This window comes from Hemicordylus capensis, chromosome 1 (assembly GCF_027244095.1).
Source record: "Hemicordylus capensis ecotype Gifberg chromosome 1, rHemCap1.1.pri, whole genome shotgun sequence".
Taxonomy (NCBI): domain Eukaryota; kingdom Metazoa; phylum Chordata; class Lepidosauria; order Squamata; family Cordylidae; genus Hemicordylus; species Hemicordylus capensis.
The window spans coordinates 427,144,606-427,168,743 of NC_069657.1; the positions used below are offsets into that span (position 1 = coordinate 427,144,606).

A 24,138-nucleotide genomic window follows, 5' to 3' on the forward strand; every position below is an offset into this window, starting at 1 on the left:
CTGGTTGTTACCTATAAAGCACTTAATGGCTTAGGTCCAGGATACTTAAAAGCGCACCTTCTCTGTCATGAACCCTGTCACCTATTAAGATCATCTGGAGAGGTCTGGTTATGGTTGCTGTCAACTTGTTTGGTGGCAACTCAGAACTGGGCTTTCTCTGTGGCTGCCCCAGGGCTTTGGAACTCGCTCCCTGGTGAAATAAGAGCATCTCCTTCTTTGTTTGTTTTTAGGAGGACCCTGAAGACATACATATTTTCCTAGGCCTTCAACTGATACCAAATTTTTAAATTTTAATTTGTTTTTATCTATTATGATTTTTATCTTTTTTTAAAATGAATTTTCAAATGTTTTATATTTTATATTATGTTTGAATTCTGTACACTGCCTAGAGATTTAGATATTAGGCTTATAAATTCAATAAATAAATAAATAAATAAATAAATAAATAAAATAAAGCTCAGCACGGTTTTTCCAAGACCTGAGACAGGGCACGAAACGGATTCTGTGCTCTGTTTTGAGCTCGAAATGGAATGCAGATGGCCAAAACATTCCCTCAAAATAACCCGTCTGACTAGTTGTTTTGACAGAGCAGACTTGAAACATTTTGAGTGTTTCGGCCATAGGGAACAATGGGGAAACTTGAAACACTCTATTGTTCCTCATGGGTAGCTCCAAGGGTCACTAAAGTGGGTTGGGTGCTATCTACCACCCAAGCCACAAAAGAAATTGGCAAGTGGGTCAATTTATACAATGTTTTAACCTTTCCTTCAAACCCCCATAGGATCATATAGGCCTGCACAACTCAAATGATCTGGCGGGCCGAAACCAACCGTGACTTGGTTCATGGGGGCCGAGGTCAGTTCCTAGGGTGCTGATTATTAGAGTAACACGTAATATCGATCAATCAACCAATCAACTGAATTAAAGTGAAATGAATTAAAAATGAATTTTATCAATATTTAACTTTTGATGTTCTGGCAGGCCAAGATTGATTTAAATTAATATGAAATAAGTTGAATTAAAATTCATTCTAATAATATAAATATTATACAATCTGTACAAAATACATAATAAAATGCATTGTTCTTCATTTCCACCTCTGCCAAATCATCACACAAAACATGGAACACATTTAAGGGAAAAAAATGAGAACTTCTTCTCATAATTTTGGAAAAGAAGGGAGAAGGGGAAAGAAAGATGGAAAGGATGAAGCAGGAGGCTTGGCCTGAGAGAGAGAGAGAATGGAGCAGTCTTGGAGAGAGAGAGGGAGAGAGAGGGGGGTGGGAGAGAGAGAGAGAATGAATGGAGCAGTCTTGGGGAGAGAGAGAGAGAGAGAGAGAGAATGGCGCAGTCTTGGTGGTGGTGGGGGGGAGAGACTTAACTGCGCAGGCGTGCCTCACAGTTGGGAAGCAACACCGGGCCAAATAGCAGACTCGAGTATCGCTCTGGTTTCTGCCGCTGTGCGCCACTGCTGCCGTGGGGGAGGGTAAGGAAGAACACCCGCAACCCTGCAGCCATCTCCTCGGCCGTGCAGCGGCTGGAATTTTTTTTTTGGGGGGGTTGTTTTTTAAGCAGCAGGGGGAGGAAGAGGAAATAGCCCCGGGGGCCAGGAAAAAAGGCCTCGCGGGCCGCATCCGGCCCCTGGGCCGCATGTTGTGCAGGCCTGATATAAGGGAAAGATTAAAATTTTGTTTAAAAAATGCCCACTTCCCCATTTCTTTTGTGGGTTGGGTAGGGATGTGCATGAACAGTTGAAGCACAATTTGGAAGTAGGGTCTGGGAGCTTAAAGAAAGAGGAAAGGAAGTCCTTACTTGCTCTCCACTGTCCCATGCAGCTTCCTGCTGGGGCAGCGCATGTCTCAGGAATTCCTGCACGGTGCCAATATGCACATGGCGCCTGTGCATTGTTACATGTTTCCCCATTGTTCCCTATGGCTGGAACAAGGTGCACTTACAGAGCACACAAAAGCTTGAAACAAAACATGGATGGCAGAAACGTTCTGTCGAAATAACCAGTCCGATCAGTTGTTTCAACAGATCAGACTTGAAACATTTTGAGTGTTTTGGCCATAGAGAACAATGGAGGAAACTGAAACACCCCATTGTTCCCCATTGGTAGCTCCAAGGGGCACCAAGGTGGGCTGGGTGGTAGGGCATGATGGACGCTACCTACCACCCAGCTCGCAAAAGTAATGGGCAAGTGGTCCTTACCTGCTCTCTGCCACCCCATGTAGCTTCCTTGCGTCCCAAAAATACCTGCGTGGCGCCAGCACACACATGGTGTCTGAGCATGTGTGGACGCCATTTGCATGGTCAGCATGGTGTTGCTGACCATGCAAATGATGCCCGTGCATGCATGGACAACATGTGCATGCTGGCACAGTGCGGGGATTCTTGGGATGTATGCTGCCCCAGCAGGATGCTGCACGAGGCGGCAAACAGCAGGTAAGGACCTGCTCTCCTCTTTCTCAAAGCTCCCAGTCAACAACAAATATTTATATACCGCTTTTCAACAAAAGGTTCCAAAGTGGTTTACATAGAGAAACAATAAATAAATAAGATGGATCCCTGTCCCCAAAGGGCTCACAATCTAAAAAGAAACATAAGATAGACACCAGCAACAGTCACTGGAGGTACTGTGCTGGGGGTGGATAGGGCCAGTTACTCTCCCACTGCTAAATAAAGAGAATCACCACATTAAGAGGAGCCTCTTTGCCCAGTTAGCAGGGGTGACAGGGGTAACTGAGTAGTCCCCACTTCCAAATTGTGCTTGAACCGCAGTTCATGTGCATCCCTAGGGTTGAGTGGTAGGTATTTATTTATTTACTACATTTTTATACCGCCTTTCTGCCTTGACAAAGGCACTCAAAGTGGTTTACAATATTAAAAGAAGCAAATAACAGAAGATTAAAAAGGTAGCCATCAAGCCCTACCACACAACCCACGTTGGTGTCCTTAGAAGCTACCTATGGGGAATAATGGTGTATTTTAATTTTCCAGAACAAAATGGCTGGAACAAGGTGTACTCACAGAGTGCACACAAGTTTTGCATTGCAATTTGCAATGCATTTTGCAACCCCACCCTGCAAAATACTGCAGAAGCACACAGTAAAAGGGAACCTATCCCTCCCAACACAGAACACATATTTCAAACACAGTCCGAATAGCCAAAGAAGAATAATTGAATCAGAATCCACTGCCAGCCACAGTGCCTGCAGTGCAGTAACATCATTGGCACAAGTTGCTATTTCACACAGAATTATGACTCCTTACGTTCCTAGTACTGCAACAGCTGCCACAGCAGCACTCTAAGCAGCAAGCATAGCCATAAGCTCAACTAGAGCAACTTCAGCCACATTTTACTGAGCACACCTTGCAATGCAGATTGCAGAGCAGACCAGAGCACTGAATGAAGCACAAGTTGTAAATTGCTGCAGTGTTTTAACCTTTTTATTTATTTTTATTGTTTTCTTGTAAACCACCCAGAGACTTTTGTTTTGTGATGTATACAAGTAAGTCTCAAGGCCGGACATGAAGCTCATCGCAGCAATCACCAAGAAATATCACACACACACACACACACACACACACACACACACCTTCCACTGTCCATTTCTTGCCACAACACTATCTCACAAACAAAACAAAACACAACTCAAGAAAGGTAGGCACCCAAGTTCTGCCTTTGTCAATCTGAGATCCAGCAAAACCAGATAGTTATAGCAGCAATAGTGCAGCATATTATACTCAGTGCTGAGAAAACCAGAAAATCAAACCTTCTTTCATTCCATCCTGATGTATCCTCTTCAAGAGAGGCACACTATAAGGGCTCTCTCTGCCTCAGTCCCTATATATTTTGACACTCCCTTCTTTTGGGTTCCCCCCTCCTTCACCCTCCATTCGCCCTGCCAATGGGGGCACAGTTGCCCATTATAACACTTGGTTTGTATGATAACAAGCCACCCAAGAAGCAAGGAGATCACACGCCAATCAAAGGCCAGTGCCAGAAAACCAACCAGCAAAGGAAAAACAAGCCTCCAAAATGGCGCCTGAAATGTCGAAACATCTCAAACAAAACGGTTGTTCTGCTCAGAGCTTAAAACAGGCCATTTTAAAGAGGATGTTCTGTTCTGTGCTCAAAACATTCTAAATGGCGTTTCGAGTTGGAACGTTTCAATGTTAGAATGTTCTGCACATTCCAATGAGGTAGGTCTGCTAATTAGAAAAGAGACATATGTGTGCAGATAAAGTTGCCCACGTTCCAGAATCAATTCAGAGGGCATACCTAGATTTAGAGCTGTACCCAATAACCCAGAGCAATTATAATAATTTGGGGCTCACAGATGACACTTTGGGTGAGACTCTCTTGTCCTGCTTCTGTTACGGCAGAAGTGTGGCTCCTTCATGTTAGTGCCCACTTATATGTAGTGTTTGAACTGTTTTTGGCTCTTGTACATATCCAATTCATTTTAATAAGACTTAAAAAATAAATAAATCCATGTTTCCCCTACTGAACCTGAACAAGGCCTCACGCCATGAGCCTAAGAACACATACAGGGAATTAAATTTCATTGAAATAAATGGGCCCTGCTTCCACATTATGGTTTGGAGCTTAATTTCTAATGCTGCAGTAGAAGCTTCCAACTATGGAGTGTTACAGTCCGCAAACTTAGGATCTTTAATTTTGTAATTTAGAAAAGATGTAAATAATTTTAGTATTTATTTGTTTGTTACATATTTAAATTCAAATATTTCAGCTAAATTAGGTTGTGGATTTGGCCACCTGAGATAAGTAATGATTTGTTCTACTCTCACAAAAATTATCCAGTAGTATTTGTCCAAATAAAATGATTGTGCGATCTTCTGTAATTTTTCTATGAAAATTCTGGTGTTCTAATTATTTACAACCATATGGAACACTGGAAAGTTGTTAGAACATTTGGAACAGACCTTGGCCACGAAAGGGACAGGACAGGAGACAAACATTAAATCGATAATTTAACCAATTAGGGACCTAGGAGAAATATATACGGAATTCATTTACCATTCATTCATTTTCAGCAAATATATTTTCCACATATTTTCTAATTTTGCCTTTAGGTGAAAGTAAATCACCACAATGCAAATGTAATATTAGAATACTATTTTAGTTGATATAAAGAAAGGAGTGAGACCTTATGGTAGAAAAGTAACACTGGAATACTATGATAGATCTCAGAAGGCTGAAAATAATTTAATCCAATCTTTCTTTGTACTAAGTCAAAGAACTGAAATAATTGCAATCTCATCCAATGCATATAAGTGAATTCACTCAGGGCACAGGCACATTATTAGGAAGGGGAACATAATAAATCATTAGCAAACAGTACATAACATACATTTATGATGAAAAGAAATTGTGAATAGAGCGGAATTGAAAACATAACAGCAGAAGGAAATATCTTGGACACTGACAATATTACCACATATTTTGTAAACAAAAATCACAAGTCACTTTTGTAATATACAGGACTTACCTAACATGGCAATATGCTAATATCCAGCCGTCCTTAACTAACATTAGATTTTCTTCTTTAAAGCTCATGTTCAAATCTATTCCATAAGCTCCATATACATGAACCAGAAGCGGTCTCCTGTGCAGCTCTGTGGAACTAGCATTATGAAAAACTGTAATTGGCACCCAAGTTTCATCCTGGAAATGAAGGAGTATTTTACATTAAAAGATGTTTCAAAGTTCAAAAGGGATACATAGAAAATGAAAGCTTCAATTATATATTTTAAGCATGTTTTTTCTTATTACAGTAATTTCTTCGCGCTCTGGCTGTTCAAAAGCACTCTCGAAAAATAAAAATGAGAGACTGGCCTGCTGCTGGGTTCGTTTACCAATGTGGAACATAAAAACTCATTTAAGCGCAACACCTGAGACGTCTATAAAACACGAAAGCAATCAGCTCCTCCTGCATCCCCTAATGATACCCATCGGGCATTATAAACGGAGTAGTTTAGCACTTAGTGCAGTAGTAACCTTTTGTTATGAACTTAACATTTCTATATGCACATATATATTTATTTTAAAGCTTGTATGCTTGTCAGGAATTCTCTCCTTTGTGACTTAAGCACATACCAGGCCAGGCTGAGTTATTTTTCTTCCTTTTGTATCTCAGGCACTTTATTATGCATCTATATATTATGAGAGGTTAATATCACCCCCCTCCCCGAAAGCTAAACATTTTCATGGTTACATATGATTTCCCCCCCTTGCAGACACTTCCAAAATGTCCTTCTCCTTCCACAAGATAAACCATGTATTAAAGTGATAAGAGACATCCTAGTAAGTTTCTTGTGCAAGGACATTCTTATTTGCCTAAGGAAACACATCACCACCTTAAGTATTCTTAAAAGTAAAACTGGAAAGAGAAATGTTAAGCCCCCTAAACCCCTGCCTGCAATGCTGCAGAGAAACACCCGTTGATCCAGTGAATATGGCATCTAGAGTCATTTATATTGTGTCAATTCCTTTTTTCCTTCCTGATGCTGTCGAAGAGAGGGTGAGAAAAGGACGGAGAGTCTTACCTTGCTCTTAGCTTCTAAATGTACTGTGTGACAATTCATTGTAATTGGTACTTCTTGCTCAGTGTGCTTGGTAAGCTTGTTTTCCACCAACGAATATGCAAAACGTCTTGGAGGTTGAACTGGGGAGCCAAGCCAGAAATAGCAAGTGCTCGTGGTGTGCTCAGGATGAGGCTCCAATTCAAGCGAACAGGCCCAAGCAGGTAGCTGAAAATACAAAATCCCAATCATCATTAATATCCTCCAGTCTTTGGGCTTTTCTCTATAGAACTGTATTCCATGCCTCCTCTCTGATGAAAGGACTGGAACCTCCAGCTTAATTACCTTTGGCGTGTGTATTTGCCAGAAGTTGCATTTCCACACACCCCCGGCTACAAAATTAAAAATGTCGGGGGGGGGGCAGGGGGAGCATGACAATAAGAGCAACAATTTAGCTACCTTTCCTCCCCCTCTTCCCTAAAAGCTACTTAATGAGGTTCAACAAGTAACGCAAATAGGAAAACAAAACCAGATGTAATTTGGAAAGACAGGGAGCAATCAAAGTAATAACTGCATGGCTTTTGAAGATGAGAATATTGGTATTAAAACATCATCGTGCATACAGTTATCTGTTTAGGGATTTCATCCTCCATTCCTGTGAATTATTAGGAAGTTTTGAGAACCATTCTTCCCCTCTGTCTACTCAACTTGAAACACGGCCAAGTCAACGTCAGTTATTGAACTAAGGCCGTGCATTGGCTCTGGAGCGCCCAGCCACTTACAATCGCTGCCTCTGACTCTGTTCCCAGCACTAGCCATTGTGCAGAACAAAATCATTTTTTTGGCACAGCTACACTCAGAAACTCAGAGCTATTATGTTTTAAGCCTTAACACTCCTCGAAATGAAAGGAATCAAGATTCATTCTCTCAGAGCAGCAGGGTCTCTTACCCACTGCTTACTTTCTTTTAAGGAGTTCTGGTTAGTCGGTTGATAAAGGCTTTGGGAATTGAGGCAGTCGGAGTCAAAAAGCTTTACACAGAAAAACCGCACTCCGTGTAATTGATTAAAACCTGAAGAGGATCAATCTAAAAAGTCTAGAAAACTCTACAGAATGGGTACTATATTTAACTTTGAATGCTACCATTAGGAGACTGTTTGGAGAGTATGTAAGTTTGCCCTTTTATTACAAGAATGCTAAATGAAATTTTGAAATATTTTTGGATAGCTGAGTTTTAAGTCAGGAGTTAGCCTGGATTTTTAAGAGACAGATATTTTTCCCTTTGGTTTTTAAAGTCAAAAAGAAAAACTGTCCAGACAAATTCTGCTCTAAACAAAGAATATAGTCAATCTGACTTTATCAGATAGTCTGAACTATCTGAAGTTTTGGGTTAATTAAAAATGCTATTCATTTAGGATTGCACTAATATTGTATACAATTTACTGTGAAATTGAAAATAATTAAGGCCCAGACAACAGAATTCGTTCTGTATTTTATGTATAGAGAATAATCCATTAATAATTTCATTTTGCTACGCAATTCACTTAATATTGTGCAGTTTGCTGTGAAAACAACTGTTTGGGAAATAGTTGTGTTAACTAGCACACTTAGAATCAAAAGCTACAATTTACAATCTGCTTGAACCAAAATAGTCCCATAGAGGCAATGGAGAAATCAAAAAAGGAAAAGGAAAAGATTTTGCAGTTTAAAGCATTGCTTCTGCTTCATGATAAAACCCTCTTCCTTTATAGAGTGTTGGCAACATAAGCCATACAGTCTTCAGATGTGACATATTTAATTTACTGTAATAGATATTGAGATCATTCACACAATCAAGAACTAGGGATGTGCACGATTCGTGATTCGAGCAGAGATCCAAAGTCAAACCAGTTTGTTTGGGTCAACAAACCAATTCAAGTTTGTTTGGGTCAACAAACCAATTCAAGTTTGTTTGGGTCAACAAACCAATTCAACTGGTGGAGGGCGGCCCGGGAGTGGCGCCAAGCGGCATTTTTAAAAGTGAGAAACGCACTTACTTGGTCTTTACTTGCTCCTCCACACAGCTTCCTGCTGCGGTAGTGAGTCCCCCAGCAACCCTCATGTGGCAGTGGCACGTACATGCCACCGCCATATGAGAACCAGCATGGCTTCTGCAAGGGCAAGTCTTGCCTCACTAACCTTTTGGAGTTCTTTGAGAGTGTCAACAGGCATGAGGATCAAGGTGATTCAGTTGACATAGTATACTTGGACTTCCAAAAAGCTTTTGGATAAAGTTCCTCACCTAAGGCTCTTGAGTAAACATAGCAGTCATGTGACAGGTTCATGTGTGGATCTGTAACTGATTGAAGGACAGGAAACAGAGAGTAGGAATAAATGGACAGTTTTCACAACGGAGGTAGGTAGGAAGTGAGGTCCCCCAGGGATCAGTACTGGGACCAGTGCTCTGTAACTTGTTCATAAACGATCTAGAAATTGGGGTGACCAGCAAAGTGGCCAAATTTGCAGATGACACTCAACAATTTAGGGTAGTGAAATCTACAACGGATTGTGAGGAACTCCAAAAATATCTCTCCAAACTGAGGGACTGGGTGACAAAATGGCAAATGTGGTTCAATGTAAGCAAGTGTAAAGGATGCACATTGGGGCACAAAACACCAAATTCACAACTATACATTGATAGGATCTGAGCTGTCAGTGACTGACCAGGAGAGAGATCTTGGGGTCGTGCTGGACAGCTCATTGAAAATGTTGTCTCAGTGCATGGCAGCTGTGAAAAAAGCGAATTCCATGCTAGGAATCATTAGGAGGGGGATTAAAAATAAAAATGCTAATATTATAATGCTCTTATACAACTCTATGGAGTATGCGTACAGCTTTGGTCACCGTATCTTAAGGAGGATATTGTAGAACTAGAAAAGGTGCAGAAGAGGGCAACCAAAATGATCAGGGGCCTGGAGCACCTTCCTTATGGGGCTAGGCTATTGCATCTGGGGCTCTTTACCTTGGAAAAGAAGTGACTATGGGGAGACTTGATCGGAGTGTATAAAATTATGCATGGAGTGGAGAGGATAGACAAAGAGAAATTTTTCTCCCTCTCTCACAACATTAGAACCAGAAGTCACCCCACGAAACTGAAGGTTGGGAAATTCAGATCTGACAGCGGAAATACTTTTTCACATAGCGCTTAATTAATCTATGGAATTCCTTGCCATGGGAGGTGGTGATGGCCACCAGCTTGGATGGCTTTAAAAGGGATTTAGACAGATTCATGGAGGACAGGTCTATCAATGGCTACTAGTCTGATAGCTGTGGGCCATCTCCAGCCTCAGAGGCATGATGCCACTCAATACCAGTTGCAGGGGAGCAACAGCAGGAGAGAGGGCATGCACATATCTCTTGCCTGTGGGCTCCCCAAAGGCATCTGGTGGGCCACTGTGTGAAACAGGATGCTGGACTAGATGGGCCTTGGGCCTGATCCAGCAGGGCTGTTCTTTTCTTATGGCCTCCGTGCATGCAGGTAGCCATTTGTGTGGTCAGCATGGTTGCTGACCATGCAAATGGCTGCTGCACATGTGTGGAGGCCATGTGCATGCTGCCACTGTGCCACTGGTGTGCGAGGGCTGCTGGGGGGGGGGCGTGCCACAGCAGGAAGCTGTGTGGAGCAGCAGGTAAGGACCTGCTGTCCTCACTTTTAAAGGTGCTGCTCACCACTCACTCTCACCTAGTCAAATTGGTTCGGCAGCCCCACAAACCAGCTTGGCTTAGAATCTGTGCTCGAATCTCAATTTGTGCACATCCCCGTCGAAAACTGTATTTTACCCAGGTTTTGGAGCTGTGTGTGTTCCCAATTTTCGGTTGTATGGAAGCAAGGTAGGAAGAAAATCTGGGTAGCTTTTCCTCCTATCTTGCTCCCACACAATCACTTCTACCCAGGTTTTCCTCTTACTTTGCTCCCACACAAATAAAAATTAGGAGCACACATAGCTCACAAATCCGGGAAGAACACATTTTTTGTTTGTACGAATGGCCTCATTCTGTAGTGATGATTTCATAAACTTGAGAAAACTGAAATTAAAATTTGAAATGCTGCATATAATTTATTCTATCATATTTTATTAAAATTTCAATTAGAATACTTTTAACATTTTCTCAGTCTTCTAGAATAAACCCCTCTTCTAAAACACACTTTTTAAAGAATCTTCTGAATGTTTAGTCAGCTTATCTATTTGGATAGGCAGATCCTATAATCCCACTATGATGGGCAGCTGCTACTCCAAAGCTGCTGTAATGCAATTATTATTGTATGCACTCAGCGGGAAAATCAACAGCACAACAGTAGAAAAACAAAACAATTTTTCACAAAAAGTAACGTAGCTTCACCCATTACCAGTTTGCTTCCAGGCTAGATACAAAGTACTGGTTTTGACTTTTAAAGCCCTCCATGCTTTGGAGACGGGGTGCCTGTCAGATTAAATCCATCCACATGAACCTTCCAGGGTTGTCCATTTGGCATACCAGGCCCTGCTCATGGCCCTGCCACTAATAGAGATCTGATTGGTGGGACTGAAGGCAGGGCCTTTTCGGCTGTGGCCACTCCATTTTGGAATGTCCTCCCGGAAGAGCTCCACCATGCTCCCTCCCCCAAGGTCACCTCAACAAGGTCACTTCAACAATAAGAAATTGTTGAAGAACCATCTCTTTAGAAAGGTGTTCTAACATTTCAGTTATAACTGTCTCTGATGGGTTTTAACCTTTAACGTTTTAGCGTGTAAATTTGAATTTTTGTTTTAATTTTTGCTTGTTTTTAGTTCGTTTCTATTTTATTAGTTTTATATTTAGTTTTATTGACTGTTAGCTGCTCCAAGCTGCAGTGTACTAGAGAGGTAGGGCATAAATATTTTAATAAATAGAGTAGTAACACTGACAGACATTCCCACCAAGCCCACTGCCCTCACCAATCGTGATGTTGTACGCTGATGATACCCCCACATTAGCCATGCAGGGAAGGCACCAATCAGCAGCAGCACCAAGAACATAACGACAGCACCCTAACCTATCCACACCCGTTACTGTACAATCAAGTTGCCAGTCTGCAGCACTTCCCTTGTTAGAGGTCACTTCTGCTCCAGTGATTATGAACATACAAACCTGCCTTATACTGAGTCAGGCCATTGATCTGTGTAGTTCAGGACTGACTTCACAGATTGGCAGCAGCTCTCGGGGGTCTTGCCAGGTCTCCCAGTTGTCTCATTTGCCTGCCTTCTCGTGACCTCTGTTAGATATAGGTAGTGGGGCGGTTACCACACCTGCTCCCCTGTAGGCATGTCTCAGAGCTTGCTAATGGATGAAGGGAATCAGCTGGCTTGTTTTTCTCTGGGGGCCTCACTCCTCCTCATGCCCACACTGACTACTGCCCACACTTACTCATCAGTGGCCCTCCTGCTCATCAATAGGTCCTGACAAGCTTCATAGTCTTGGTGGGGGGAGGAACTCCCATCTCAAAAGAATTCCTCCTTTCTCAAGACCCTGTAGTCCAGGGCTGCACAACTCTGGCCCTCCAGCTATTGTTAGACTACAACTCTCCATCATCCCTGACCACTGGCCACTGTGATTAGGTATGATGAGAGTTGTAGTCCGACCGCTGGAGGGTCGAAGTTGTGTGGCCCTGCTCTAGTCTCTGGCAATCCTGCAGGATTGATTCTGCCCTCCCAGAGTCCGGGAAGTGCTTCCTGCCAGTCCCCACTGAGACCTCCTATGGCAGCACTGCTGCCCTTCTGCTTGTTGCAGAAGATGCAGAATGTGTGGGGATGAGTCTTTGCATGCCCAAGGAGCATGCTGATCTTGACTGATGCCTAACAGGTCTCGTGGGGTCTTTCCCAGCCCTACCTGCAGAAGCCAGGGATTAAACATGGGATCTCTGGCATGCAAAGCATGTCCTCTACCACTGAACTATGGTCCTTTCCCAAGGAGGAAGCTAGGAAGTCAGCAAACAAATGTCTGATGCCACAAGCTCTAGGGCATTCTTCAGACAGGGATCTGAATCTCCAGGCAGCCCAAACACAGCAAGGAGCAGCCTACAAACAACAACCCATTTGCTAGGAAAAGAGCATCCACACAGGGAAGGAGGAACTCCTATTTCCCTTAAATTAGTCAGTCCAGTGGTTGGGAGGAGACCTGCAGGCAAGCCACAGGATCTTCAGGAGATAGGTTTAAGGCCCTCTGCAGGATTTAAGGTTCTACACATACAAGGTTGGGAACATGCCTTCAACCTGGCTGCATGGTGCCTGTGAGGAGAACAAGCATTTTGCAACAGAAAGGACCCAGATGATAAGAAAGAATGCACAATACAACAGCTAATTCACAGCAGGCAACGTGGCAACTCAGTGGAAAAGAGGAATGCAATGGAAAACTAGAGATGTGCATATTAAAAAGTGCTTGTCCTACGCTGGATCATGTTCAGTGTTATTTACTTGGAAATATGTGAGCTGAGAGCCAGTCTGCAGCCCTCTTCAGACTTTAAGGAAACTGAGGATGCTGTACACAAGTGCAGTGTCCCTGAGAGCACATTTTGAAGGCCTGCCCCTGCACTGACATGCTCCGCCTACCTACTGTTCACTGCTACAGCTTCTGTTTGCAGAGACAAACACTGCATTCATGATGAGACTTGCAGGCATGTCTCAGAGCTTGCATTCTGCATGATTCTTCCCGTGATATAAAACACTGGGACATACTCAGTATTTAAAATGTTCCCGGGTGAAATACAAAGTGCTGGTTATTACTTATAAAGCAATAGCACTTAATGTCTTGGGACCAGGCTATTTAAGAGAGTGCCTCCTTTGTCATGAACCCTGCCACCTTTTACGATCTTCTGGAGAGGTCCAGTTATGGTTACCACCAGCTTGTCTGGTGGCGACTCAGGACCTGGCTTTCTCTGTGGCTGCCCCAGGGCTCTGGAATATGCTCCCTGCTGAAATTAGAGCATCTCCTTCTCTGTTTATTTTCAGGAAGACCCTCAAGACTTTCCTGTTCTCACAAGCTTTTAATTAGAATTTCAATAATTTTAATAATTTTTTAAATATTGTTTTTATCATGTTTTATGTATTTTAACCTGTGATTTTAATGGGCTTTGTACACCGCCTAGAGATTTACATATCAGACGGTATAAAAATATAAATACACACACACACACAGACACACACACACACACACACACACACACACACAGAGTACTCACAAATACTCACTGAAAACAGAGGACTGAAGTATTCACAAATGTGATATGTTTCTGTGCTATATATCTCCTACTGCCTGAACTGTGACTTTCCAAATACTCAGTTATGCACGTATCTTTCATCACCCTGTACTACCCCAATCAGCAGCATAAGATTATGTTCATAGAAGGACAGCTTTTGCTAATTTTACTAAATAAATGTTTTGTACCTCTTTGAGAACATCTGAATAAATGAACTTCAGCCATACGTTTCTAATTTATAGCCATAATAATTTCTAATAAGCCATACGTTTCTAATTTATAAATGAAACTTGAAATGGAAAAAAGAGCTTATCTTAAAAATTGAAATGTGTATCTTAAATAAAATATTTACCTTAACACTGTGAACCGAGGCTGACACAAGAGAAATAACATCTAAGTAGAGGTGACCATCGAACTTCAGAAACACAATGCAGTGGTCTTTGAACATTTCTAAGTCAATTAGTTTGGTCTTTTCTTTTACTGTGTAAATTGACTGCCAATTGTCCAAACCACATGAATCAACTGGAGTCTTCATCAGCTACAAAACAAAGAGGAATCCACACATCTACATGAGACTTTTGGGAATATTTTAAAATGACATGACATACAAGTATTCTCAGAAGATCAGATACTAGTTTCCAGCTGCTAATATCTTTCCATTAACGAAAGCTAACCTTTTAATAGCTAGTTTAATATTAGTCCTAATAGCTCTGGATTTTCTGGGGAGGTAGCAGCATTGGCCCAGTTGGTATCTGAAAGTAGATATGTGCTGCATCCTTAATTCCTTCTTATCTTTGGATGAAGTGGTGAACCAACAATCTCTCTCCTACTGTCCTCTGAAGCAGGAGGTACATGTATATAAACTGCATATGGCTGTTAACTTTTGGTCACTTGTGGGTAATGCAACAAAGGAAGGAATAACCAACTAAATAACACATTTCAGCTTCTGCTCAAGTACCAGTCATAAATCAAGCAAGTACCCAGCTGAGCAACACTTGATATTTCTTTTCAACTATTTTGTAGCATTTTCTATAAGCTTCCAAACATCTCAGCAGGAGAGACAATAAAAAGATGAAATGGAGTCCACGAGGGCACCAGAGCTAAAGATTGGAAATGGACAGAATCACATTTCTAGAACAACGTATATTGTACAAATGAATTTAATGACGACAACTGTGACAGATCTATACACTGAGGACTAAATCTCTTCTATTTTTTCATGCATTAGAAGTGGGATAGGAAATAGCAGCAAGGGTTCCTTCACAGTGGACTTCCACTCCAAATGATGATAAAAATCTGGATTTAAAAAAAGAAATAGGATTGTACTTGCCCTGGTTCCAACCAGCACCAGTAGGGTGATATCTTTTTTCATGAATAGGATTATATAGTGTTGCTGCAGGAGGGACTGCCAGTCGCTGGCTGACATTCAGCACAGGCTAACACAGATGATTCTACTGGTGCTGCTCCAGGCATCTAAAAACAATGCCCAGAACAGGGCCCGTGTGCTGCTACTTAAAACTGCACAACTGAGAACAACGGCGGAAGCATTGCACAATTGCAATTACTTGATTTTAAGTAGTAGTGCACCAACCATTCCATAACACCACATTCTTCTTCTTCTTCTTTTAAGATGCCCGCAGCAAAGCAAGTGGTTCAGAACGGCCTATATTAGCTTGTGCTGAATATCAACCATTGCTTAAAAAAAAAGAAGAAGAAGTAAGAAAAGAAATCAGGATGGATATGTTCTCCAGAACTGGAGAGGAGGAGAACTGAATAAAGTCAGCAACGTGAACAGGTCATGAAATGGTGGGACATTGCTTCGTGGGAAGGGTGTAACCTTGCTCATATATGGTGCTTAGGACTAGATAGCACCTGGAGCTAGATGAGCACTCTCAAACTAGAGTGGTACTGGAGGTGGGGTGGGGGTGTGCTTGAACTGCAGCCTGAACCATGGTTCGAGCACTGTTTGGGAGCAGGGACCAGGAGCTTTAAGAAAGAGGAGATCCTTACCTGTTCTCCGCCACCCCATGCAGCTTCCTACTGGGGTGGCACATGTCCAAAGTAGCCCCACATGGTGCCAGCATGCACATGGCATCCACACACCCGTGGGCGCCATTTGCATGGTCAGCATGGTGTTTTACACCATAGGTATAGTAGGATGTACCTCCCAATGCGTATCAGAGTGTGGATACTACCTATCCATAATGCATTGTCTAATGAAATACACAACTGGATGAGGATGTGTATTCAAGTGCTCATTCTATTGAAAGCTACACAGTGGAGATTCACCACATCTGCACCAGATACACATCTGGCTGAGCATCCAATTTACCCCATAATTCTTCAAACTGCAAGGAGACTTTCCCCACCTAATTGAACGTAAGTATTAATTAACCTAATTGACGAAAGGCTAAACATCATAATTCCTTTTTGGCTCTTTCTCTACCTTACCTAGCTAAATATTTAATAACATAAGTAGAGCAGAGGAATCTAATTATCCCACTGTTTTCAAATCATGCCACTCATTAGATCAAGAGAGCCAAAATAATTCACTGCAACATCTCACAGTTGGAAATTGTGCAAGTCAGACTTGTGCAACACACTCTCTCTCAATCTCTATTTGATGTGCATGTTTTATTTCATATGCTAGATTTCTTCTATGCATATGAAAATGAGCTCCCCCACCCACCCACTTTTTAAAAGTGGAATGGAAAGGTGTCAGTGAATAGGATCTGGCCACTGAAATACTGGTATTTAAAAAAACTAGTTATAAAAATCATGACTGTACATTTTGGATGTTTTGCTATATTAAGTGTCTGAACTACTCTGAATGTAAGCACCTCATACCTTGTATCCCATTGGCTCTCCATATGAAGTAAGAATGTACAACTGATTGTCTCTGTGCTCAGCATGGTAAATGACTCCTTCAGTTCGCTGTTGCACAAGTACAGGAGACTTAAAAGGGTGGCAACAGTCAACCAACCACACTTCAGAGGTAGTCTTGCTATTGCTATTTATAGTCAGAAATCGCTTGTCTTTTGTGTGGTAGAGATCCACAAAATATCTGCAAGTGAACAAGAAGCAGAGTAATATTTAGGCAATTCAGTATGGTTTCATTTGTAGAGATACTCAAGGTATTTAGATAACAGAAGTTTGCATAAAGAAGAATACTGTGCATATACGCTGGGAATGTTGATAAGGGGCTATACGGTAACACACTTGTGAATGTGCATAGCTAGGAAGGAACCTGGCGTTAGTTAATGATGGGATACAAAATATGTTTTTTTATTTTGCAATATGTTTTAATGCAGGAATCCCAGTGAGGGATGCGGCGAAAGGGGACTGCAAGCCACATTCCAACCTAAATAATAATAATAATAATAATGGTAACAACAACAACTTTATTTGTTGGCTGTCCCATAACAATTTTTCTCTGGGAGGCTCACAAAGATACATGAACTATAAAGCATGCGGCTGTTTCCAGAGCCTCTCCTTGTATAGGAAGGCTCCTCAAGCAACCCTAGATTTCAACACTCTTCTATACACTACAGTCCCAGTACATTTTCACATTTCATTTTCACACATTCACATATACTTGTAAATTGCTATATTATATACTATACAGTGTTCTATTCTGTATTTATTTTACACCCAAGGGTGAGCAGCAAAGTGCCCAAATTTGCAGATGACATCAAACTATTTAAGGTAGTGAAATCCAAATGAGATTGCGAGGAGCTCCAAAAGAATTTCTCCAAACTGGAGAAGTGGGCAAGATGGCAATTGCAGTTCAATGTTAACAAGTGTAAAGTGATGCATATTGGGGCAAAAAAACCCACCTTCACATATACACTGATGAGTTCTGAGCTGCTGTTGACTGATGAGGAGAGAGATCTTGGGGTCAAGGTGGACAGTTCATTGCAAGTCCTGACTCACAGTAAGGCAGCTGTGGAAGAGGCCAATCCCACGCTTGGAATCATTAGGAAGGGGTTTGAAAGTAAAACTGGGAATATTATAATGCCCTTATACAAAACTATGGTGCAGCCACATTTGGAGTACTGCATGCAGTTCTGGTCACCATATCTTAAGAAAGACATTGTAGAACTAGAAAAGGTACAGAAGAGGGCAACCAAGATGACCAGGGGCCTAGAGCATCTTTCTTATGAGGCAAGGCTACAACACCTGGGACTTTTCAGTTTAGAAAAAAAGACGACTGAGGGCAGAAATGATAGAGGTCTATATAATCATGCATGGTATGGAGAAAGTTGATAGACAATTTTTTCTTCCTCTCACGTAACACTAAAACTAGGGGTGATCCCATGAAACCAATTGCCAAGAAATTTGGGACCGACACAAGGAAGTACTTTTTCAAATAATATGTAATCAACAAGTAGAATTCTCTGCCACAAGATGTGGTACATAGGAACATAGGAAACTGCCATATACTGAGTCAGACCATTGGTCTATCTAGCTCAGTATTGTCTTCACAGACTGAAAGTGGCTTCTCCAAGGTTGCTGGCAGGAATCTCTCTCAGCCTTATCTTGGAGAAGCCAGGGAGGGAACTTGGAACCTTCTGCTCTTCCCAGAGTGGCTCCATCCCAAGGGGAATATCTTACATTGCTCACACTTCTAGTCTCCCATTCATGTGCAACCAGGGTAGACCCTGCTTAGCTAAGGGGGCAAGTCATGCTTGCTACTACAAGACCAGCTCTCCTCCCAAAGACCAGCTCTCCTCTGGTCTTGGTGATAGCCGACAGCCTGCATGGCTTTAAGTGGGGTTTAGATAAATTCATGGAGGACAGGTCTATCAATGGCTACTAGTCTGAGGACTATTGGCCACTTCCAGCCTCAGAGGCAAGATGCCTCTAAATACCAGTTGCAGGAGAGAGGGCATGCCCTCAGCTCTTGTCTGTGGGCTTCCCAGAGGCATCTGGTGGGCCACTGTGTAAAGCAGGATGCTGGACTAGATGGGCTTTGGGCCCGATCCAGCAGGGCTTTTGTTATGTTCTTATGTGTAGCAAGACTGAAGTGGGTCCTTGGACAAAAAGAGAAAAGAGCAAATTGTCACCCAACTGGAGGCCCCCTCTTCCTTAGGGGCCCAGGGACATTTGTCCCCCTCCACACACTCACCCTTGGTTCAATTATAGATATGCTCCTGTTTACACCTTATTGGCAGAGCATGGAACTGTCAGATTCACATCCAGGGAGGACAAGAAAATATGAAAAACGGAAAAACAAAAAAAGCAAACCCCTAAAAACTCTTCCAGAAGGATGTATATCTTGCACTCCTCCTGAGTCTAAACAAGTTTTTCCTGGTAAGAACTAATCTGCCTACTTTCCTTTCACCATAATCTTAACTGGTAATTGCCATCCTCACAGGTTAGACCACTTCAGCCTTAAACGTTCATGCATCCACCATCTTGAATCAATGTGGATGACATCATTACAAACTATACCAATGTGATGTCCCTATGTGTCACTCATTCCAACTGTAGGAAATTTGGTTCAAATTGGTTAGACGGTAAACAGGTTAGCCCACTTGCACCTCAAACGTTTACACATCCACCACCTTGAATTGGGGTGAATGACATCACCACAAACTACACCACTGAGGTGTCCCTATAACTATACCAAATTTGACTCATATTGGTCCAGGCATTGCAAAGTTGATAGTGGGGGACACAGACACAGAAACACACAGAATGCCAGGTGATCTCATAAGCTTACTTTCCTTAAGGCAAGTAGGCTAAAAATCAGGGCTCTGACAGACTAGGACAGAAATGACTTTTAACATTGCAGGCCTCCCAGATAAGACCCAGGAGCAACTACGTCCCTTGTTAACAGAACTGTAAGACAGCTAACAAGAGAGTATCAGCTGATCTTTAGACCTGTCAAGACACATAGAAGCATTTCTTCCTTTTTTGAAAGTGTTTTAGTTGTACTTAAAAAAGAAAGAAAGGAGTAATAGAACAAAAATGGGGGAGGGGAGAGACAGTTTGTAGCTGTCTTCAAAGAAAACAAGAAGAAAGCAACTTTCTTCTATTCTTAGCAGTCCAATATCTAGTTATTTCCGCCAGGTCATAGGGCCTCTTCCAAAAACTAAACATGATGTATAATCTATAATGATTTAATCCACTGAAAGCACATGCATTAAGAGCACTGCTAGGAGAACTAGCACATTTGCTTATATGACGTATTGCTGAGATAGGCAGCCACATAAGAGTTCTTTGTATTTCATTCTCCCTTAAGGAAACAGATTCACATATAAACGGCACTGGAATTGTAATCTATATGCTCAGTCTGATTCTTGATTGGCAGTAATGACTGTGACCTTCAGATCTGTGTCAACAGTTTTCCCGTTGGGGAAGTGTTTGGTCTCATTCCTCCTACTTCGCCCTCAAGTGCAGTATATTTTATACATCCAGTTGTATAACTTGCAATTGGAAAATGATCTGTTCTTTCACCACTCTAAATTGTCAGTCATGTTCCCATTAAAAATCTTATACATCTGTGCTGAGTAGGTAATTTATAAATAAAAATCCCAAATATATTTCTGCTGGTGTCTATGATACAGGTATTCTCCAGGGTATTTAGACTACGCTATTTGGCTAGGAAGTTAGTTCTACATTTAATACAAGTATGAGCCGACATTGTTAAAATGATATCACCACCGCTGCTCTAAAAAAATCTACTGGGAATATATTCAGATTTAGGGGCTGTTAACCCCATAATGGGATCACTTGTCTATTTGTTTCAACAGCCAGGCTTAGCTGAAATATCTTTATTGCAATATTTCCCCAACTTAATCAAGATTGGCAGCTTGGACAACTTAACTCCAGCTGAAACTGTATGATCTCTAGATAATGGGAAAGAACAACAGGAGCTGGCCACTGTCAGAGACAGATTATTGAGCTTTCTTCTGACCCATCACGGCAAACCTTATGGTTCATATGTATGAGCCTGTCACACACACTCACCAGAGGATGTCCTGACCTGAGACTGACCTTGACATTTCCAAACTTAGCCCATTAGGTCTCCTTGTCAAGGTTGCTTTTTAAAAAGACACACAATGGTAACACTGGATAAAAACAAGTCCCTTTATTCTCAGTCCTTCTATTGTTCCTTGTCATAGTACAAGCTTATTTATTTTTTTAACATGCTCCTTTCTCCTACTGTTCAAGTTGGCTTACAGAATCCTTTAACAAAATAGTCAAATAACTAAACAGAACAATTTTAAAGAGATGAAGAGACAGCAGAATGCAAATCCAGGGAGTCAAAAATTTAAACCAACAAGTCAAAAGCTAGTTGGAAAATGAAGGTCTTTACAAGATGGTGATACACTGACAGAAGGAGAGAGGTAAATCTCTCTAGACAAGGGGAGCATTCACACAATCAAAAACTCTTTTCTACCCAGATTTGGGAGCTGTGTGTGCTCCCAATTTCCAGTTGTGTGGAAGCAAGGTAGGAAGAAAACCTGGGTAGAAGTGACTGTGTAGAAGGAAGGTAGGAGGACTTTTCTCCCACCATGCTTCCACACAATCACTTCTACCCGGGTTTTCCTCCTACCTTGCTTCCAGACAACTGGAAATTGGGAGCACATACAGCTCCCAAACCTGGGTAGAACCCTGTTTTTGATTGTGTGAATGACCTCAAAGTGTTCCAAAGTCCCAGCATGGCCATGGAAATGTCTAATGTGCTTCAACCAACTGCGGCTCAGATGATGGTGGGACACACAGAAGGGAAATTGTAGCAAGGAGGAGTTTTATTCATTTATTTCAGCTTCTGGAAAGTGCCACATATAAATCCATGAAACAAAAAAATAGATCAAGCAATATATATCATTAGAGTAACTTCCTTTTGTGTAGAAATATGCAAATGTTACAGTTAAAGGATTCAGTCCAGGAAGAGTTGTATATGCCTCAGTGTGACTGAAACCCTCAGAATGAAGGGTTATCAGTAGGACTTAGGTTATGCTTACCATTCTCAAGACTATGCCAACTCTACCTATGCTATTGGGAGGGTGGGTAGCCTGGCCAGGTGGCCTGAGACCACATGAGCTCCCATCACAAAAACAATTGTGTGTCTGTTCTGGGTAAGGATTGACACAATCTCAGTTTCTCATATCTCCTATACGTTGTGGGTTGAATTTCATTACCTTACAGTTGTATTCTGAAGGAGTGTAGGAACAAGAATGTCATTCAAATATTATGATGTTGATGATGATGATGAGTGGCTAAAGTTTTTGCCCACAGGCAGCAGCTGGTTACACACACACACACACACACACACACACACACACACACACACACACACTTCAGCTATAAGCAAAATGCCACCTAGGTTTCAGCTGCCATTGTTCCTTACTGTTCCTGATCCCTACAGCAAGTTTTGAGTTACACAGATGAATCTATCAGAAACATGTACCATGGGCAACAATTTGGGAGCTGAATCTGACCATTCCTTCTCTGACCTCTTGATACTTCCTGTAAAGCAACACCGGCCTTTTACAAGGTACGCCTGAGAATTAAAATTTAAATGCCTGCTAGGTTAAATACATGTTGAAGGTTCCCTGGTTGCTTTAATACACACAGAGGTGGATAGGTGCTTACTTGTGGTGGATAGTCTTCAAGCAGTCATCTGTGCCCACAACTGGCCTCTGCGCTTCCAGAGACCACAATTCTGGAACATTCTATAGCTTGTGAGGGAGCCCCTCCCCTCAGCTAGGGATTTACCACCACCTATACTTCTCCTCTGACCAACATGAAAGCAGCAGCTCTCAGGAGCTTCTTCTCTCTCTAACCAGCTCTTTTGTGAGTCTTCACAGATAGAGAGCAAGAATGCATTTCTTTTTCTCTTTCGGTTTGTTAGGGATGTGCACGAACTGCGGTTTGACTCCCCGGCTTGAGCAGAGTTTGGGAGATGGACCTAGGAGCTTTAAGAAAGAGGAGAGTGGGTCCTTACCTGCTCTCTGCCACCCCATCCAGCTTCCTGCTGGGGCAGCATGCCTCCCAATAATCCCTGCATGGCGCCAGCACGCACATGGCATCTGCGCATGCATGGGCACCATTTGCGTGGTCAGCATGGTGTTGCTGACCACACAAATGGTGCCCGCACATGCATGGATGCCATGTGCATGCTGCTGTTGCGTGGGGCCTATTGGGAGCCACACCGCCCCAGCAGGAAGCTGGTAAAGACCTGCTCTCCTTTTTCTTAAAGCTCCCAGGTCTCTCCCACAAACTGTGCTCAGATTGTGGGTCTTGCACATCTGTACTTTCTGTCTTCCTTGGGTATTAGCCCTATCTAGTTTGTAAAAATAGAACCACACAAAGAGAAAGCAACAGTTGGTTAGTTGGTTACCTCGCATCTTGTTCTTGATAAACCAGTTCAGAATGTTTCTTACTAAAATCAGATAAATATACATGCTGACACTGAAGGTTCTTCTGGATTGTATAGAACAGAATGTCATGTGTAGCCCATTCTGGGGGAAGAAAAAAGAAAGTCAAATGAATTTTTGGCTATTATGGAACAACAATTTCAGTAATGGGATATGTGAGAAGTATTGTCTTTAATCAAGCTAACTTGAAAATAACTGGTTGAGAATACAAAAATAAAGAGTACCCATGCACGTACAGGAGATGGTGTGCAACTCTTTGGATTCAAGTCATGGAACAGAAGCCTAAAGTTAGCATGGAAAGCAACAGGGAACCAGTGAAAAGTCTTAGCGTTTTTCCAGATTATCTTTTCCTCCTTTGGAGGATAAATGAGCAGCAGTTATTCATTGCTGTGCTGTATCTAGCCATCATGAAATTCTTCAAGTGACCCTGCTAGCACTCAGTATTTTATCACTGTAAAAACAAAAGTTTCCCCATACTTATCATGTTCATTGCATCTTTGAGTGATGTCGCTGTGAGCACTTATTGGACAGTGAGCACATCACTAATGACAAGTGATCAAATTTTTCCCTGTATATATTGCTGTCTTGTGAACTTCTAAAATGTTGTATTCTATTTTAGTTACCTTCAGAGGCACTAACCTGCTGTATCAACTAAAAACGGGGGGCGGAGGGTGGGGTAACCAAGAGCAAAATTACATTGATGGAATCTGCTTCTGGCGCATTACCTTCCATTGCTCGGAATGGGATATAATGCAACGGGCACTGGATCAGCACTAGCCCTAGCAGAGTTAAGAGCAAAACGTGCATTTCTGTATCCTATGGAAAGGCCCATAAGAAGAATGGTTATGTGATCATAGCAATGCAAGAAAAATATGATTTTAGTGATGTGATTTACAAACAGGAATCTGTTTATATAGACTTCCATTATACATGTCAATGTATGGTG

The 24,138-nt window shown here is 42.0% G+C and overlaps 1 protein-coding gene across 3 annotated transcripts in view; it reads right to left on the reverse strand.

Moving 5' to 3' along the window:
* The window catches only part of PREPL (prolyl endopeptidase like), a 57,866-nt gene that overhangs the window by 17,875 nt on the left and 15,853 nt on the right, over window positions 1–24,138 (reverse strand). For all 3 annotated transcript variants that reach the window (XR_008320112.1, XM_053311969.1, XM_053311959.1), the window contains exons 7-11: window positions 23,156–23,276; window positions 16,648–16,864; window positions 14,153–14,338; window positions 6,574–6,777; window positions 5,517–5,692 (exon numbers count right to left, since the gene is read on the reverse strand). Coding sequence is in view for 2 of the 3 variants with exons in the window: in XM_053311969.1 (XP_053167944.1) it covers window positions 5,517–5,692; window positions 6,574–6,777; window positions 14,153–14,338; window positions 16,648–16,864; window positions 23,156–23,276 (904 nt within the window). In the remaining variant the exon portion in view is untranslated. The remainder of the gene's footprint in view (window positions 1–5,516; window positions 5,693–6,573; window positions 6,778–14,152; window positions 14,339–16,647; window positions 16,865–23,155; window positions 23,277–24,138) is intronic.